The 17,522-nt window shown below is 41.2% G+C and overlaps 1 protein-coding gene and 1 long non-coding RNA gene across 2 annotated transcripts; both read right to left on the bottom strand.

The window, feature by feature from the left end:
• Window positions 1-431: 431 nt before the first annotated feature.
• On the bottom strand, window positions 432-2,507 carry LOC138628946 (uncharacterized). Its single transcript, XR_011311507.1, has 4 exons — window positions 2,426-2,507; window positions 1,492-1,628; window positions 1,025-1,069; window positions 432-938 (listed from the first exon to the last, which is right to left on the bottom strand). It is a non-coding gene; the product is annotated as an uncharacterized lncRNA (long non-coding RNA).
• A 292-nt stretch (window positions 2,508-2,799) lies between these two features.
• Window positions 2,800-16,062, bottom strand: taok1a (TAO kinase 1a). Its single transcript, XM_069712421.1, has 20 exons — window positions 15,968-16,062; window positions 12,898-13,147; window positions 11,729-11,800; window positions 11,493-11,594; window positions 11,343-11,388; window positions 11,100-11,196; window positions 10,882-10,995; window positions 10,675-10,766; window positions 10,376-10,469; window positions 9,944-10,025; window positions 9,688-9,855; window positions 9,370-9,570; window positions 9,073-9,201; window positions 8,515-8,751; window positions 8,296-8,424; window positions 8,002-8,205; window positions 7,621-7,860; window positions 7,234-7,446; window positions 6,913-7,095; window positions 2,800-6,747 (listed from the first exon to the last, which is right to left on the bottom strand). Exons 2-20 carry the CDS (start codon window positions 13,027-13,029, stop codon window positions 6,232-6,234), a joined length of 3,051 nt encoding a protein of 1,016 aa, XP_069568522.1. The 5' UTR covers window positions 13,030-13,147; window positions 15,968-16,062; the 3' UTR covers window positions 2,800-6,231.
• Window positions 16,063-17,522: the final 1,460 nt, after the last annotated feature.

Genomic DNA, 17,522 nt, shown 5'->3' with positions numbered 1-17,522 from the left:
ACCTAAAAGAAAAACAAAAATGTCTAGCAGAGCAATACTCTCACAAGCTTGCAAAGCGTAGTACGGTTTTGAAAGATATGCTTTGCCTTTTATTATATTTTGTGAATATATCACCTGTTGACATGTTGTTTTACACTCTCCCGACTATTATTTCACTGCCTTTATACACGTAATCTATGTTACACCTTACTGACATAAATTTAACATTGTTCACTCTCAGGGCTTTCAGTTCACTCTGCTATCTTTTCTTCAGCAGATTATGTTTGAGTTGACCTCAGTATTGCATTTCCTTTATCCTGGAGAGATACGTGACAAATGAGCAAAATCCAGCCTCAGATAAAGGTAAAAAAAAATATTAGCTGAAAGCTCTGGAATATAGAATACCTCGTTGTTAAAGGTTGTGGCATCAAACATACACCAAACAGAACTGATAAACGTCAATAACAGATTTAATTCAATATGATATTATAAAACACAAACTTAAATGTAAATAGCAACAACTGTACTTGCATAGAATGACAGTATAATCAAACCACCACTACAGTGCGAGTATCAACACAGAGTTTAGAATGGAGTGATGGAGTTAAAGAGAGAAGCACTGGACTCATCATCCGCTGTGAACCAAGAGTTTCCTCTGCATTCATTTAAAAAAAAAAAATCTAAAATCTAAAAGTGTAAATAGAAATGTTGCGGCAGTAAGTGTGATGCACACATCATCGAGGACCTCCCTCTACGTCTCAGTTATGGTTCACCTCTCCATCACCTGCTATTAAAAGTGGAGTGCGCACAGCTGTGTGTGAGGCGGTCGGTGCAAAGGAAAAACAGCTCCTGCATTTCATGTTCTTCGGTCACTTCACTGACATCTGTCCACTGAGAGTCCTTTCAGGGATCTTTTCCCATCTCAGGTCTGCATCTCTGTCTCCATATGGGTGGCAACTCTGTGTAAAAGACATTTAGACCTTAAATACAACAACGAAATAAAATGTTATAAATTCAATTATTCTGAGCTAAATTCATACTGTACCTGCTCAATATGTATATCATCTGTCCAGGATCATCTGCAAACACCCTGTAACGTCAAATGAAAGGCTCCATTAAAAAAATGATGTTCACTTACCCATAATCTGAGTCTTCTACAATAATCATTCAGACTTAAGTTGTTTTTCCGACCATCGGTTCAGGACAGGGCTTGATAAGACTATATTTCAACGCACATCATTCTTTCTCTTCAATCAAAGTATTTACAACATTATGAACACTTTTTAACAACTGACTTGGAAATGGATGAAGAAATAAATTAAATCATAGTCACAGCAAAAACTGACTGTTCACTTACTGCCCAATATATATCCGACAGGTGCCATTTAAAGTGGTTCCTTTTGTTGTTGCTGAATGGCGTGTCTTTCAAATAGACTGATTATCTTTTGCTTTTTTTGTGCGATGATAAACAAACTATTATTTTGATGCCCATAAAATGTTTTCTACACTTACCCATCTCCCCAGTGGTAAAATGCCCGGTCCTGGTAGAACATGGACAGAAACAGCCACACGCTTATTGTCTCGACCCAGAAGATGACAAACAAGAACCATAGCGATGACAGCAGGACTTCACACAACATCCTGGAGCTCTGTGACAACAGACATCCAGCAGAAGTGAGTGACATCCTCTGGAACGAGGATCCCTTCAACCGTACATTGCGACTTTAAAAACTTTTCACCTGTACTCTTTTTCACGTATCATCGTGGCGTAAAGCGATGATATGTTTTTTTTTTTTTACAAACTGTTTATATTAACACCTTATTTCTGGTTATATCAAACTATTTGGGAAAATGTCTAAGACCAAAATGTTGTTGCTTACAATAAAACTGCTGTCACTACTTTCCTCTGCATGATTGCAACCACATCTGTGCATTGGACATCTTTATATGGACACATAAACATACAGTAAAAAGTAAATACTGAAAATGATCAACTTTGCATTGAACACGTTTTACTTACTTTCATCTTTATTATTATGCAATTGGAAGTATTTGGATAATTACACTTATAAATATATATCATATTGCAAAATTGTCATCTGTTATAATGTTGTAAAACCATCCAACATGTTGGAGTTGGAGAATATAATGTAGCGATGGAAAACAAAAACAAAAATCAACCAAGCATATGTAATAATAATTTACAAGAGATAAGTTGTCTGGCTAATGTATTGTAAACTTTTTAAGCAGCATTACCAACAAGAAATAAAAATGCACTATTAAATGAAGATACATAGCATCGTTAGCTGGTAGACCGAGCTCACTACAGACTGCGTATCGTTACAATTTAATTAATGTCCACAATGCAGGAAATACTCATTTAATATCGTAATGCTGGCTAGCGAGGACTAAGGCAGCTCGGTAAGTTTATTGCACGGTTATTTACCTGCTCAAGCCCAAGACTCGTGAGACGGCATTCCTTTTCCACGGCCAGCTCACAAGTCACTTCTGTTTACAATGCTCGTCACACAACGCGTCGCACGCGTTTCCGCTTCTGAAACGGGTCGTTCCGAAGGGTCGGTGCCTGATTGGTTCAGGGAAGGGAGGCTCTGTCTGCGATTGGTTGTCCCGCTGTGGGCGGGTTAACATTGGGGACCAGTTGATTGACGGCAAAACAACCAATCATAGCAGCGTACGGTTTATGGTTTGGCGCAGTCCACAGATCTCCAGAGGTCCTGTCAGGCTTTTACTGCAGCATATTACTGAAGCTTTTGGGTGTTTAGGATGAAATATAAAAAATAAAAATAAAACAACGCGAGGTATACTAAAATTACTTTATTACAGCTGATTTCTGTTCAATATCCCTTTGCCAACACAATGGTAAATACAATACAAACAATATAGTAAATTTGATCCTATTTTTATTCTGTTTTATCTTTTTACACAATTTAAATCCACTTTTAGTACTTAACCATCTCTTATGTAGTATCTTCATAATCTCTCTGTCATTCAATAACAAGTTCCACCATCTATACATTTTAATACAGGTTATGAGTTGTAGTGGTAATGTGCCAAAAAATACTGACATCTTCAAAAGAAATGCAATATCTTTTCTTAACTTGCCTGTCACCCCCATCATCTTTTTTTTAAGCCTTTTTTTTAATTTTTTTTTTTTACTTTGGCCACTCGACCAGAACCAACTCGTTTGCATGTTTCATATATTTAATGTCGTCAGCCCAATGATAGGTTAAACCATGGCGCTGAAACAAGTGCAGTGGTATCTGGGCCTGGCAACTCTGGTATGGCACAGTGTTTGACCATAGAAAGGATTTTCTGTTGCCGATTCTCATTCAGTATCCCACATGCTTTCAGTCAGTAGGACAATATCTGACATCAAATGTTAAAGTAAAACAATAAAAAAATAAAATAAAATCCAGGTTGGTGGAGAGTTCTTGTGACAACAATACCCAGATTCCCCTCACACACAACCATGACATAAAAGTGAACAAAATGTCTCCATAGAAACCTAAAGTTGGCATGTATATGAGGTTTAATTGGCCTAACATTCAAACTCTTGGCCTTTCACTTATGGTAAAATCCAATAATGCTAATTACATTCTCATTTTCTTTACCAAATATGAAGAAATCAAAACAGAAATGATGAATCTAACTTGCTGTGTTACAGTAGCTGGAATTAATCAGTTGGCATAAAAAAAAAAAAAGAGTTTTGGGACCAAACCATGTTTAACTTGATATAATGCATCTCTAGGTAAGATATATATATATATACATATGGAAAATTGAAATCTCACCGAGAAAAAAAAAAAAAAAAAAGAAGATCCCAGCATTTTTGTGTCCTCAAACGTGATAGGAATTTATCAAAAGAACAACATTCAGGAAGAGCCAGCATCTGAAAAAGAGGCTCTGAATCAAGTGGAATGGGGACAAACGGTCAAATGTGTTCAGTGGGGGAGAACGAGCTCTGCAGTGGTAACGCTCAGAGACGGCCGGGCGACTAAATATGTGACGTTTAAAGGAGATGACAGTTAAATACATGGATATATGAAGCATTTTGTCTAAGAATATCTTCGAGTGAGCGATGTGAACTCAACTTGATACCACTTCAACTTTGAGAATGAAAGGTTTCTACTGTCCCTGTGGTCTGTCAGTTAATTTTAAACATCATTTGAAGTATTTTTTTTCCTTCAATAAAACAGACATATATGAACATTGAACTCCAGCTTTGTGACTCAAAGGAGCATTCTTCTTTGTTATCTGTGGAGATTTTTGTTCCTTAAAGGCCTTTGTAAACCGAGTGTTCTATATTCTCTGAATGGAAATGACAAGTCTGACTTGAGAGGAGAGGCTGTTAAAAGAGCACATACTTCTACAGGGATGTTTCAGAAACCACAAACCAGAGAGGAGGGAGGAAGCAGAAACAGATCTTATTCAGAGCGGAATTGCTCAAGCTACCAAAGGAATACCCAAGTGCTTTTTGCCACATTTATTTCGTTTCTTTTTTTGAATTGAGCTTTACTATAGTAAAATGCCATCATGCAAGTATGTGCTTGATTCAGTCACTCTTGTTTTGGGGTTCAAATGAGATTGGTAAAAAACAACAACAAAAAAAAACATTAGCACCTTTCCTTTTCAATTTTTAGTCTGGCTTATTTGGGCTTTATCAATTCCAAGAGTTTTTTAGTTTAGTCGTGCCAAGCCTGCTGTCATGGTCATGACCTTCCTGCACAAAAGAGACTTAGTTCAGTTTGTTTGATGGAAACGGAACCTTGAACGCAACTAAAAAGCCTGCAGCATCTTCACAAACTCTATTCAATCAAACTTGGCATAAACACGCGCGGCAGATATCCAACACCAGCTACAGGGTCAGAACAGAGAAGAAGCTGCAGAATGGAACGAAATTAAAATGCTTTCACTCACACACTGCAGGTTGCCAGACCCTAGGCCTCGTCCGTACTTGGGGGAGGGGAAGGTGGGGATTGCTCCTAAAAATAAATCACAGCAAAAGTAAGTTTGACTCTTAAACTTAACTACATACATACCGATGAAACATTCATCCACTAGGTGCTTTGTGAAAAGAAGTCAAATTTAAATTTTTACACACATAGCTGTATAAAGTGCTTTGAAAAAAAGGCAGCGGTTTTTAAAAGGCACTAAAAAAATAAACAGAACAATACTAGGATTGTTTTTGAAGGCCAATGAGTCTCATATTTTCTCCTCCTATCGACATGTAGTAACATTCTCTGTAGAGCAGGGGTTTCCAGGTTTTCCCCTATGTACCACCTAAAGACATTAAAAATATAGTATGTTTCTATTTCTCAACATTTATAAAGACTTAAACCAACGTGACTGCATTCACTGTGAACACAATAATCTGGGACACGTGGAGCTAAAATCACAGGTGCTAAAACAGGCTGAACTGAACATAAAACAGCCCTAATCCAAAACGGATGATGAATTTTTATAATAAACGACGACTATCTGAGACCGACTTCAGTTTTCTCTGGTTAAAAGGCACTGTAGGAGTGTTCTAGTGTGAAAGGGTTCGGTTGTTTTGGCTCTGAATTTGTAAAGTCTCATGTGGTTGACGACAAGGAAATCGGGTGAAATAAAACCACTGAATAAAAGGAGGCATCTGATTCATCACAATGACCATAACAGCAGGTTGGCATGACAACAGGGAAGCATCCTCACTTAGGTCCGCTGTTTTTTTTGGGTTTGTTTTTTTTACCACTGTCAGAGAATTGGCAAGTGTGTTACTGAATATGAAGGAAGGTGGGACATGAATAGAATCAGTTGACTGTGATTGTATGTTACCACATTTCTAAGGACAGAGTTAACACATGTCAAAGGCTTTTTTTTAACAGTGTTTCATGTGCAAAATGAGAGCAATGGCTGTGAAGAGCACAAACTTGTGTTTTAAAGAGTCCTCTGCCGGAGAGAGAGCTGTAAATAAAAACAGAGAGGGGAGTAACGTGTTGACACTCAGGCTGCTTATGTAACATAAAATTGAAGGATCTGCAATGTGTGCCGATAAACTGCCGTGAGGATGGGCTGTGCCTTTTTTCCAGCCCTTTTGACCTGAGCAACATTTATTTCATCACACATCCACATCTGTACATGGGAGAAGAGGTGGGGTAGTGTCATGGGGAGAGACGGAGTGGCAGAGCTCGGCCGATACTCTGTCCTGCCGTGTTGGTTTGAATTCTACGTCTCCGGGGCTGACAGGGAGATCTATGTGTAGGAGAGGTGTGACCCGTTAGATATCTGAGAGGTGACACTGGTGCTCCTGCTCATGCCCTGCTCGCTGCGCCCTCCTGAGGGTGTCCTTCCCATTGCCTGGGGGCTGTTCTGTAGACCTCCACTGCTGCGGGAGACCAGGGCTCCGGCTGACGAGTGGCCCCAAGGTGATGGGCCCCCTCCTCCCTGCCCCCAGCCTTGCTGCATAGGTGCCCCTCCTGGACTGGAGTGATAGTGGTGACCCGACCCTGCGCCCGAACCACCGCTGCCCCAGTGCGGCCCTTTAGAGCTCCCAGACGGGTATTGTTGCTGATGTTGACTCCAGCCTCCCGGAGTCCCGGGAAAGCTGTTGCTGAGGGCCTCTGGAGAGATGTTTGATAGCACCATGTTGCTGAAGCCCAGACGCATGCTCTCCGAGTCAAAAGCCTCGACTTCTCGGGCTTGGCGTTCCAGCAGGCTTCGGATCCGCTCCAAGCGTTCGTTCTGCAGGGACAGCATCTCTTCCTCAATCTACAAAAGCAGAGTCAAAAATTAAACTGGAGAGAAAAAAAACCTGTGTTCCTGTACCGTAAAGTGCACATTATGCAGATACGTCAGGCAACCAGGATCAAAAGGTACATTGTCACATTGTCATTATATTAAATCTCTACATGGGAATAATTCCTGGCGGAGAACCTTTTGTTCCAGCAGGGCCCTTCGGAGTGACACCCTCTGCTCCAGCTCCTTCCTCTCGCGGTCATGCTGGGCTTCTGTCTGCATCTTGATCTTGCTCTGGTAGGCGTTGAGAAGCTCCAACTCCTGCTGTAGCTGCATTCGTAGGGCTTGGCACTGAGCCTCCTGAGTTTCATCCAGACGTAGCTGATGGCAGAGAGAAGATCAGAATCAGCATCCAAGGAGCAAAATTCATACCAAACCATCAGTGATTTGGACACTAGCCTATCAGAGTCTTACTTCACAGCTTTAGGGTTTCTACATTCCCAGCTTTGTCATACTCACCGCCTGAGTGGAAAGCATTTCGTTGATGGAGTGGTCATACTGCTCTGCCAGGATGGCGAGCTTGCGGTGCTGCTCCTGTTTCATCCGTTTCAGGACAGTCTTGTGCTCGGACTTTGGTGTGGTCTCCAGCAGATGGTTCCTCAGCGCTTTGTATTGTCGGGTCTGGATCTTACAGGTGTCCTGGAACTGCTTCTTGATCTGTAGCTCTTTGGACTGTTTTGTAGAGAGGAAAGTGATTAAATGTCACATGCAGTGTTTCCCCTACCACTGTCTTGGTAGAAACCAAAGAAACAAAGTAACAAAGACAAGTAAGGTAGTGAAATCGTTGCAGTCATATGTTTTGAGTCTTAAGTACTGAACACTCGATGCTCAGAAGCGTATTGTTACCTTGAGGCTCTTGGGTTGCTGGCGAACCTCCATGACGTGTTTGCGTCTGAGCTCCCTCTCCCTCCTCTTGTTGTACTCCTGCTGATTGGTGAGCTCTGTCTGGTGCTGCAGGCGGATCAGCTCGACCCTCGTCCTTTGGATGGTGTTGAGCTGGCGGAACTCCAGCTCCTGCATGGACTCGTGGTGCCGGAGGAGCATGGCGTGTTCCAAGTCCTTCTGGGTCTGACGCTTGTTTAGCTCCTGATTACATGAGGAGACGAACAAAGACAGGAAAGTCACTCATCAAATATAAATGAATGGTCTGATTTTAGTTTGTTTAGTCATTATTTAATCTTTGAAACATCCGAGGCTCAGCTGCACAATGTGGGAGGGATTACTGACCTCTCGAACTAGGTCCTGTTCAATATTGTGGCGAGCGATCAGGATCCTCCGTTTGAACCTGCGGCACTCCAGCTCCAGGTACTGCCTCTGTCTGCGCTGTAAGTTGGCATCCTCCTCGGCTTGGAAGTGTTGGAAGTTCTCCTTCTGCTTGGACAACCACTCCTGCTTTTCTTTCTTGGGTGTTGACTGGTTTTCGTTCAGCTCCTGAAAGGAAGGATGATTGCAGATCACTCATTGAGGTCTGTGGGCTGAATGGAAACGGAAAGAAACAGGACAACAGATGGATTTCCGGACCTCTTTCAGTTGTTCCTTGCGAAGTTTGTATTCCCGTTTCTGGGATTCCAGGAAGCTGTTCAGCTCTTTCTTCTGCTGACTCTGGATATGCTGTTGGAACTTCTTCTCATCATTGCTAAAGGTTTTTGCCTGATGGGAGAAATGCACATCACAATCAGTTTGATCTCTGCTGAAGTAATGGCTACTCTTAGTGGACATGTGTACGGGTTGAAAGCCTACGTCTTTCTCCATGGACGCCTGGTGCTTTTTTATCAGTTTGTCCATTTCCTGGGCAAAGCTGCTTCTCTGGTTCTCCAGCTCCTTGTCCAGGCGGAGTCTGTGCTCGTCCATTTCAGCCTTCAGCTTGTTCTCCAGAGCCATGAGCTGTTTCTGATGCTGCCGCCTCATGCGCTTGTAGCCCAGTATCTGTTCCCTTAACTCAGAGTCCTGCTCGTGCTCCTTAATCTGCCGAGTGAGCTGGAAAACACAAAAAAACCCAACAGATTTGATTCACATTTGCTGAAAAACAAACAAATATATGAATGAATGTCATATACTGTATATCCATGTTTGAGGATAGCGACAGCAATGCTTTTGATTACATCAAGACAAAAAAAAACTTTTTAGCCTTAATGCAAAAGCATTCAATGATCACAAGGACAATATTTGAAAAGAATGACTTTTGAACAACTCGTGGTTGTGGAAAATTCCCAGCAGGTATGAGCGGCTATCCAAGTCATCAAGCAGTTATTTCAACCATTTTTTCTTTTTAAGCAAACATAATAACTGTGTTGTTACCACTGAAGCTGTGCGTATAGTAGCAAAGTGTTCTCGGTTTCGTTTGGGCCGTGGTGTGTGTGCAGGAGGGGACTGTGGCTCAGTTGGCCGGTTGTGAGGCTCCGACTCTTCATTGCGTGTCTCTTCCTCCTAAACGGACAGAGGCGCAACAGTACAAGATGTTACACCATCCACACAATATCTCCTGTTGTATTCACAATATATTCATCGAAAATAAATGGAATAATAAAAAATACTTAATTATAAAGTGAACCGTGCATAAAAAGACAGGGCTTCATTGGAGCTGTAAGTTCTTACCGGTTTGAGATGTATGACAGAGCTGTTGGACATCACCGTGTGGTCCCCCTCCATGTCCACCTCACTCTTGTCATCGCCGGCGTCTGTTAGACTGTTCACAGAGCTGCTCTGGGAACTGGCACTGATTGACATGCTGGGGATGGACTGGTTACTCCCCACGCTGTTCACTGTCCCCGTCCTACCCACACTGTGTTCTTGCTCCTAAAAAAATAACATACAGCAGACTAAGAATGTTACAACAATGCTCTCTCATAACAGGATGACACAACGAAAGACAGAGGCAAACTCAAGAGTGGTTAAAGCAGTCACATGACACACCTCCTCTTCATCTTGTGCCTCAGTTGTTGGGCCATTGTGGGCTTCCTGAAACAAGATCTTCTTCATTTTACGATACTGCAGATTGTCCAGCTCCCGCACTGCATCCTTAGTCCGACTAATAAGATCTATTAGAACTGATTCTGGTCGTTCACGCTGCACAAACGCATGCTGGGGGAAGAAAACGGAAAAGTCCTCTTGCATTAAGATCTTGCATTCTAATGTCGCCACAATAATGAACCTTAAAGCATGTTCTTACCTTTAAGAGCTCCTCAGAGTTCGGCCTGTCCTGAGGAAATTTCTGAAGGCAAGAATCTACAAAGTTTCGGAAATAATCCGTCCTACGGTTGAGTGATGAAATGTGGAGAAAGTTTAGAATGTTTCATGGACTCAAGTTTATTTAAAAAAAACTTTAAAAAAACAACGCCATTCACTCAAACATTTCATTCTATAGTCAATTCAATTGTATTTAAAGAATAGAATCAACGTGGTCCCAAAAGACTTTACAATTACAAACAAACATACTGTAAGCAAATAAAATTTTAAAAAAAAAACAACCACATTAAAAAGAAACGTTAAATAATGTTAAAAGAAATGTAGCAACCTGTGCCTAAAGCTGCATGCAGGATGGAGGATTCAGGGTCACCTGAGTAACCAATAAGATTTAAAAAAAACAAAAGGAAATACTCACCATTCACTAGACTGCAGTGTGGGACTCTCATTCTGTGCTATATGGTATAAGGCACTCATTGCATTCATGTTGAACAGTGGAGGCTTCCTCTCAGCTACAAACCAAAAAACAGATAACATCATGTAGACTGAAGTTGCGAAGAAAAATAAAAAGGAAAAAAAGAGACTGAAAGAGAGAGTTTAATGCTAGCCTTAAGAGTTCTACAAAGGTATAAAAAGAAATGTGAGAATGCAACCAATTGAACAACGAATGAGATCTACATGACAGATGTGAGCAGGGTCATATTGATCGTGACGTACCTAATTCAATGCAGGTTATTCCCAAAGACCAAATGTCCACCTTTCCATCGTACTGACCCTCATCCATTGCTAAAATCACTTCTGGGGCCATCCTGAGAAATCAAAACACATGCAGCATAAAATAATTATGTAAATATTAATCTTTAAAAAAAATAACCAGATTAAGTGATAGAAAACAACCATTAATATACATGTTTAGAAGCGTACCAATATGGAGTCCCAACAAAGGAGTTCGCTGGACAGGCAATGGAGGCGGAGCCAAAATCTGCTAGTTTTACCTGCCCGGGCTCCGTCAGCAAGACGTTTCCTGCTTTGATGTCTCTGTCGAAACGCACGATCGGAAATTATTAGAGTTCCACCACAATAGAGAGAAGGGCCTGAGGGCATGAGCGCACGGCGTGCTCCCGAACACTTGGAATACTCACCGGTGAATCATGTTGTGGGAGTGAAGATATGCCAGCCCTTGAAGAGCACCATGGGTAATCGCAGCTATTTCTACTTCTTGCAGGGGTTTCTTGTGAACTGGAGGGAATGCATCACCAGTGGTGTCAATGAAGAAAGAAAGAGGGACGAGGAGAAACTCACAAAAGGGAAACTACCTTCTCTGCTTTTAGACATGCAGCCTCATGCACTGATCACGAGTTCCACATTTGTTTTTTTTAACTCACCTTCTAACAAATCTGAAGCAGAGCCGAGACAATACTCCATTACCAGCTGCAATGGAATAAAAAGTGGTTTTCGTTCATCACTCAATCGTAAATACATTTTAGTCATACATTATTATCAACATTATCACTACCACACATGTTGAGTCTTACCCAGGCAGTGTGCTCTCGCAGGTAACATCCCTTGTACTCTATGCTGTTTGGGTGTTGTATTCTCTGCAGGAATTTCACCTCCTTGATTATGTCTTGCCATTTCTGGTAAAACAGTTATAAAAAAAAAAAAAAAAAAAAAAAAAAAAAAAAAAAAATCTGAGAACTACAACAAGAAAAACAACATCCATGAGCAACCAGTCCGCTTTACGTATACAGGTGAGTGAAAGCTGTCTTACCTCAGTGGACTGCTTCCCACTATACGACATCTTCTTGATGGCCACCACATCATTGGACCGCACATCCCGTGCCTGATGAAGCACATTATATATTAGTGATTGTCATCTTCAATATAAAATTCCATATATGATTTAAAATGTGTTTATGGACTCAGGTTACACAGTGAATGGCAGAAGTACCATTATTTTGAGATACCCGTGAAAATGTATTTGGTCTTTTTTTGTTTGGCTGTCAAAATTAAATTAAAAAACTTAATTCATTAGACAAATCCACAAACAAACAAACCTCATTGTCTCAAACATTCTTGATGATACAAACTGTATTAGAGACTCAGCTTCACGTTTCACATTAGAACTACATGGACTCAGTGTGGCTGTTCGGTCAACACTGGCAAAGAACAACAACATGGGATAAAAAAAAAAAAAAAAAAAGCTGTAAGCTGCCTGACATAAGCGATGCTTCCATCAGCTTAGGCATGATATCCACATTCTAGATGTTATATAACTAATTTTATCATCTACTACATAAAAGCACCAGGTCACACCCAATATAGCACAAACTTACAGATATTAAGAAAACATCAGAATCACACATTTTGTGTATTTTTCTGTAACTTTTGCTTGTTCAGCAATTTAATGAACGTCACAGTTTAGAGCGGTCACACTGATGCAGTGCCTGACTTTTTAAATACCTCCAAAATATTCTGAAATGTTAAAAAGGAGCAGAAGGCCTCTGAGGTTTTTAGAAGAATAAAAGAAGACAGAATGATATAGGAATATGCATGATGACAGCATCCTTGAAGGTCATTGAGGACATACATCATCTCAATGACCTTCAAGGATGCGGTCATCATGCATACTCCTCATAAACTTGACAAATTGAAACACTTTCATATTGCTCTTTTAGAAAGCAAATTATGATGCAATATTGGTTGTTTATATTGTCTTGTTTTTTTTTTCTCTTTCTTTCAGATGTCCCTTGTTAAAAGGTGCCATACAACTAACTAACTCCTCTGCCCTAACAACCTTTTACTTCTTTGCAGGACCTACATGTGCCACCATGATGGTCTCGCTTAAATAAATAGGTGAGCTTCATTCTCCGAGCGGCCTCCTCAGAAGCAGTTCTGAACAGGGCTCGGACCATCGGCTTCACTTGTGAAAATACTCACAAAATATACAGCACCGAAGCTGCCATGTCCAATTTCACGCAGATCCGAGAAGAGCTTCTCTGGGTCCTCCTTGAAGAAGAGCTCAGCAACATCGGGGTCCTTCAGGCTCCCCGCCCGACTGCTGTTGGGCATAATGGGGAGCTGGGGGCAAATGCCGCTGCCGCCAGGAACTATCTGGGTCTGCGACAGCGACGTAAGAGCCCCCACCGATGGCTCATCTGCAGGACAGTGGTCTCATATGTGTTCAGAGCTGAAAGCACAAGGTAAAACCAGATTAGGGAACACTTATATAACAGAACGGCAGCACAGTAGTAGAACTTCATTTATATTTATATGTCCTCAGTATAAATTACAGGCCTTCTTTCTTTGTACATACTAAATGGACAGCGATGAAGAGTGTTTAAAGAAGATAATTTGGATGTTTTGAGGTAAGATTGACATTGTCTCTACTAATAAGTGCCTTTACACTGGTAAATTTGATGCCAAGATATTAATAATATTCTATCAGTGAGAGAGCTCTCGGACTGTTCATATGTCCAACACCGGTACCTTATTACTAAAGTGAGAGCTGGCTATGCATGACATGAGCCGAACTGTTATGTTAGGTGTGCAAAAGTGGAAAATGGCCATTTGGAAATACTGAGGTAATAAGAGATAAGTCTCCTGTTTCCATAGTAACTACAGTAATGAAATCAGTGGGCTGTGTCCCTACAACCTCGCCTCACACCTTCAGAGAGTGGTAAGTAGACAGACAGATGTGAGGAGGATACGGAGAACTGACAGTCTCTAGCTCCAACAAAGGCAACGAGGTAACAACAAGCAGCTTCACTGTGCGAGTGATGCTTGAACTGAAACAAAGCATTCCAGTGAGAGGACTACTTGTATAACCTGTAAGCACTTGGTAAACACACATTCACAAACATACCACACACTGTACGTATAATCTTCTTGCAGGTTATTAAAGGCTCAGTTCATCAAAATCACCCAGGGATCTATTATTGGTTTCTAACCATAATGCTAGTTCTGGTTTTTAGTATCCACAGCTATAACATTCCAGCTTAACGTAGATCAATAATTTGTTTCCGCTGCTCACCATGTGGAAGAATTATGTATGAAATGTGCCTTACAAAAAGTATTGTCCGGAGAACAACTTACTGTAAAGCGTCAATGTGGATGTTTTTCTTCTGAATGTAACGGTGTGGAATAACTTCATCTCAAAAGGTCACCATATAAAAACCAAACGTTCTGGATGACTAGATACCACAAGGGATATGAGGGAAAATGTGTTGGGTTTTTTTTTTCGGGTGGGGGGGTTTGTGGGTGAATTCACCTTTTAAAATGACAGAAATGGAAAGAATACAGGATAAGTACACAACTCGACTGTCAAGGTTCAACTGTTCCTTGTAAAGTAGTTTCATACAGCTTTACTGCAGTAATACCGATGTTGACTGTAAAAGATCACAGAGGAGAGTTTACCGAGTGCATGCGGCTCAGATGATCAGTTGCAAACAGATGCAGAGCTGACGCTGGAGTCACAAGACTTCTTTCCCAGCCTGGGAGAAACAGCCCTCAGTTCGAGCAGACATCTTTTGTCTCACAACAACACTGAACAACTCACTATTCTACACAGATGCAGCCACGGCCCTGAAATAAAGCCTCATTACCATGTGGGACTGTGCCTCTTTATTGCCAGTGTTCCTCACTACATTGTTGCTCATGAATGAGCTTTGTTGTCATATCTCATGATGGCATTTTCAACTGCGGACACATGGAGACAAAAAGCGAGTGATGATAACTGATACCTTCATTAAACACCCTTGCTTTCCAACTGGCGCACACATCCACACACAAACGCACAAGAATGCAGCAGGACAAGACAACAAAGCTGGAGGGCTGGAATTCCCGATGTATGCCCTCACTGCGCTGCATTTCTCAGCATTTCCTGTTCGCACAGCTATAGGGAGGTAGGAACGGGCCCTGGTGAGCATTATGACTAGTCATTATCCGTCTTCGACTTAGACGTAAGAGCGTGCTGCAATTTAGGACGATAGATCCAACACTTTTTTTATTTTTTTTATTTTTTTTTAAATCTGTCAAGTCACACAGATTGTGCATCCATGACTTCTGAGAAATCAGTACACATGTTAAAACTTCTAAACAGCAATGGAAGTCAGTTAACCTGGACGGGAGTCAAATTTCCTTGTATGTGTCAACATACATGGCCAATAAAGCGATTCTGATTTAAGTGGCTTCCTTTCTGGCAGTTCAATCCACTGCATAATAATAATAATAATAATAAAAACAACACAGAATCACAGTGACAACCTCCAACGCTTTCTTTATCTTTACCAATCAGTGTCAGAGATCAACAACTACGATGGGATATTTTAGCCAGCGTATGTTTATATGGAGGCCTGCATTAAAGTACGCGAAGTAGGTTAAACGGCATTTGGGCCGGACTTTGTCTTCGGGGATGTAAAAACACACTCGTCACTACAATGTTATTGTTCCGATACAATTATTATTTTTTTAAATGACCCCTAAAATAACATGTGCGGTGTAAAACTGGCAGCTTTACCTGCTGCGTCGTCGCTGCAGTGAACCTGTGCCGAGTCTACAGTAAGTGGAGCAACACGAGAGGAGCTCAGAGAGTTTGTCACCTTCCGACAGCTGATTGTCGCAGAACAGAACAGGTGTCAAAACAAAGTGTAAAAAAATGTTTAAAAAAAAAAAGACAACAATACCGTCAAGAGTAAAAAAAAAACCAACCTGAGATTTCAGGAGCAACTAAGCCGACGTTGACTCGAGCTGTTAGCCGCACACCAAAAACTTCACGCTCGCCAAGTTACGTGTCGCACGATGAAACAAATATCCCGGCGATATTAACGTCGAGTTTTACAAACGTTAAACAGTTGAGCCGCCATCGAAGGAGCTTTTTTAAAAGAGTCGTTTACCGGAGGGAGGAGGTGGGTGTGGGGGAGGGGGGGGGGAGAGGTAAATGCTAAATTAGCACGCTAAGCTTGTGTGATGTTTGCTAAGTTAGCTTAGCCAGTTAGCCCCTGAAACTCACCCTCCTCCTGACAGGCCAGCTCTTCAGCGCTTTGTCGGACGATGTCGTGTAAAATTCACAACACTTCGGGGTTATAAAAAAAAAAAAAAAAAAAAGTCTTCCCGTTTCCTCCTCCTCCTCCTCCCCCTCCTCCTCCCCCCCGCCGGTGCGGCAGTTTCGCGCGCTAAGTCCCCGCGCGGTTCCTCCGCGATGTCAAGTCGATTAAAAACGCGCACGTCGGTTTGTGTTATTCCAGGTTTATTTAAAAAAAAAAAAAAAAAAAAAAAAAAAAATCCCCACCCTTGAAGCGACCGGGGTGCCAGGAGGAGTCCAAAGAGATCCCAGGCAGGTCCAAAGATGGCCGCCGAGCGCTGCACCGCCGCCTCCCTCCGGGAAAATACAGTGAGGGAGGAGGAGGAGGAGGAGGAAGAGGAAGAGGGGGGGAGAGAAATGTGAGGGAAGTTCAAACACCTCCGAAACAAGCCGCGGCGGCATCCGCGATGTCGTCGGAACAAAACTGTCGGTTTCGTTGAGCTCAGCTGCAGGTTGAGCGACGAGCTGTTGAATTGTGTCCGTGTCGCTGAAACGCTGGTTTCCTTCCGCCCCGCCTGGTGCAGTAAACTCTCTCTGACCCAACGACATGTCCGCAGGCGGAGGCATCGGACCAGCATTCAAACAAAACAACAACAACACCCGAGATATTTAATAATGTATTTGGCAAGTGGTTACTTTAACTCTCACGCAACCTCTTTTTTTTTTTTTTTCCTTCCATTTGTGGCATAGTATCTCCTCTTGTCTGTGGAAATATATTATTTAAAACAATTTAAATTGGAAGTACTCTGAAAAGTAGAATTTATTTGTATTCTTATGATGAACAAGATGATCACGTATTGTGAAGTATTCATTGCGTGAGACCTATTGTTATTGGGACTGTTGAAAGTGGCAAAAAAATAAAAGACTGGTTAGATTATTGTTAATTCCATATTGTTTTATTGGCTATTTCTTTTAAATACAGTTTTGCCTTGACAGTGGCATCCAATCAATATCTAATTAATTCCCTCTGTACCACAAATATAAATAGTTAGCTGTCTTTAAGCAATGATCTAACATTTTGGTTTCTAAAAATGTTGTGGAAGAAGTTTTTTGTTTTTCCAACTTTATGTTTGAAAAAACAAAAATCAAATTTAGGGATTTGCCAAAGGTTTTAGGAACTAGGACCAAAAAGATAGATACCACAATGGCCAAACATGATATAAAGATGGACTGACACACTGTGCTGCTACATTGCCACAATAACAAGGCAATAAATCAATATTCATTTAAACTGAAATATTTGTAAACATTCCTTAATCTGTTTTAATGATTTCAATGAAAGTATCATTGTGTATGTTGTATGCTTTAACGAGATATAGATTTGAACATTAAAGAATTTCTCCATTTGAGGTTTTTATGATTTTAAAATTATTTGAAAAAGAGCATATTTACAAGTAATAAATATGCTTTTTAATAAATACCTGGTTGTCTAGCTGGTGAAAAATAATCTACAAGTTGCTATCATACTGCACTGGCTCATACC

Source organism: Brachyistius frenatus, unplaced genomic scaffold, assembly GCF_029030835.1.
Source record: "Brachyistius frenatus isolate BFR_SWC_R1_liver_20210118 unplaced genomic scaffold, ASM2903083v1 Contig_109, whole genome shotgun sequence".
NCBI classification, from domain to species: Eukaryota; Metazoa; Chordata; class Actinopteri; family Embiotocidae; genus Brachyistius; species Brachyistius frenatus.
This window is presented reverse-complemented; position numbering and strand designations above follow the sequence as displayed.

Excerpts from the sequence above, each read along its gene's own strand:
- taok1a (XM_069712421.1), bottom strand. The coding sequence starts at position 13,029 with ATGCCCAACAGCAGTCGGGCGGGGAGCCTGAAGGACCCCGATGTTGCT. Across the intron at positions 11,801-12,897 it reads GCTTCGGTGCTGTATATTTT|GCACGGGATGTGCGGTCCAA; the intron begins GTGAGTATTTTC and ends GTGCTTCATCAG. Across the intron at positions 11,389-11,492 it reads TGCGAGAGCACACTGCCTGG|CTGGTAATGGAGTATTGTCT; the intron begins GTAAGACTCAAC and ends ATTCCATTGCAG.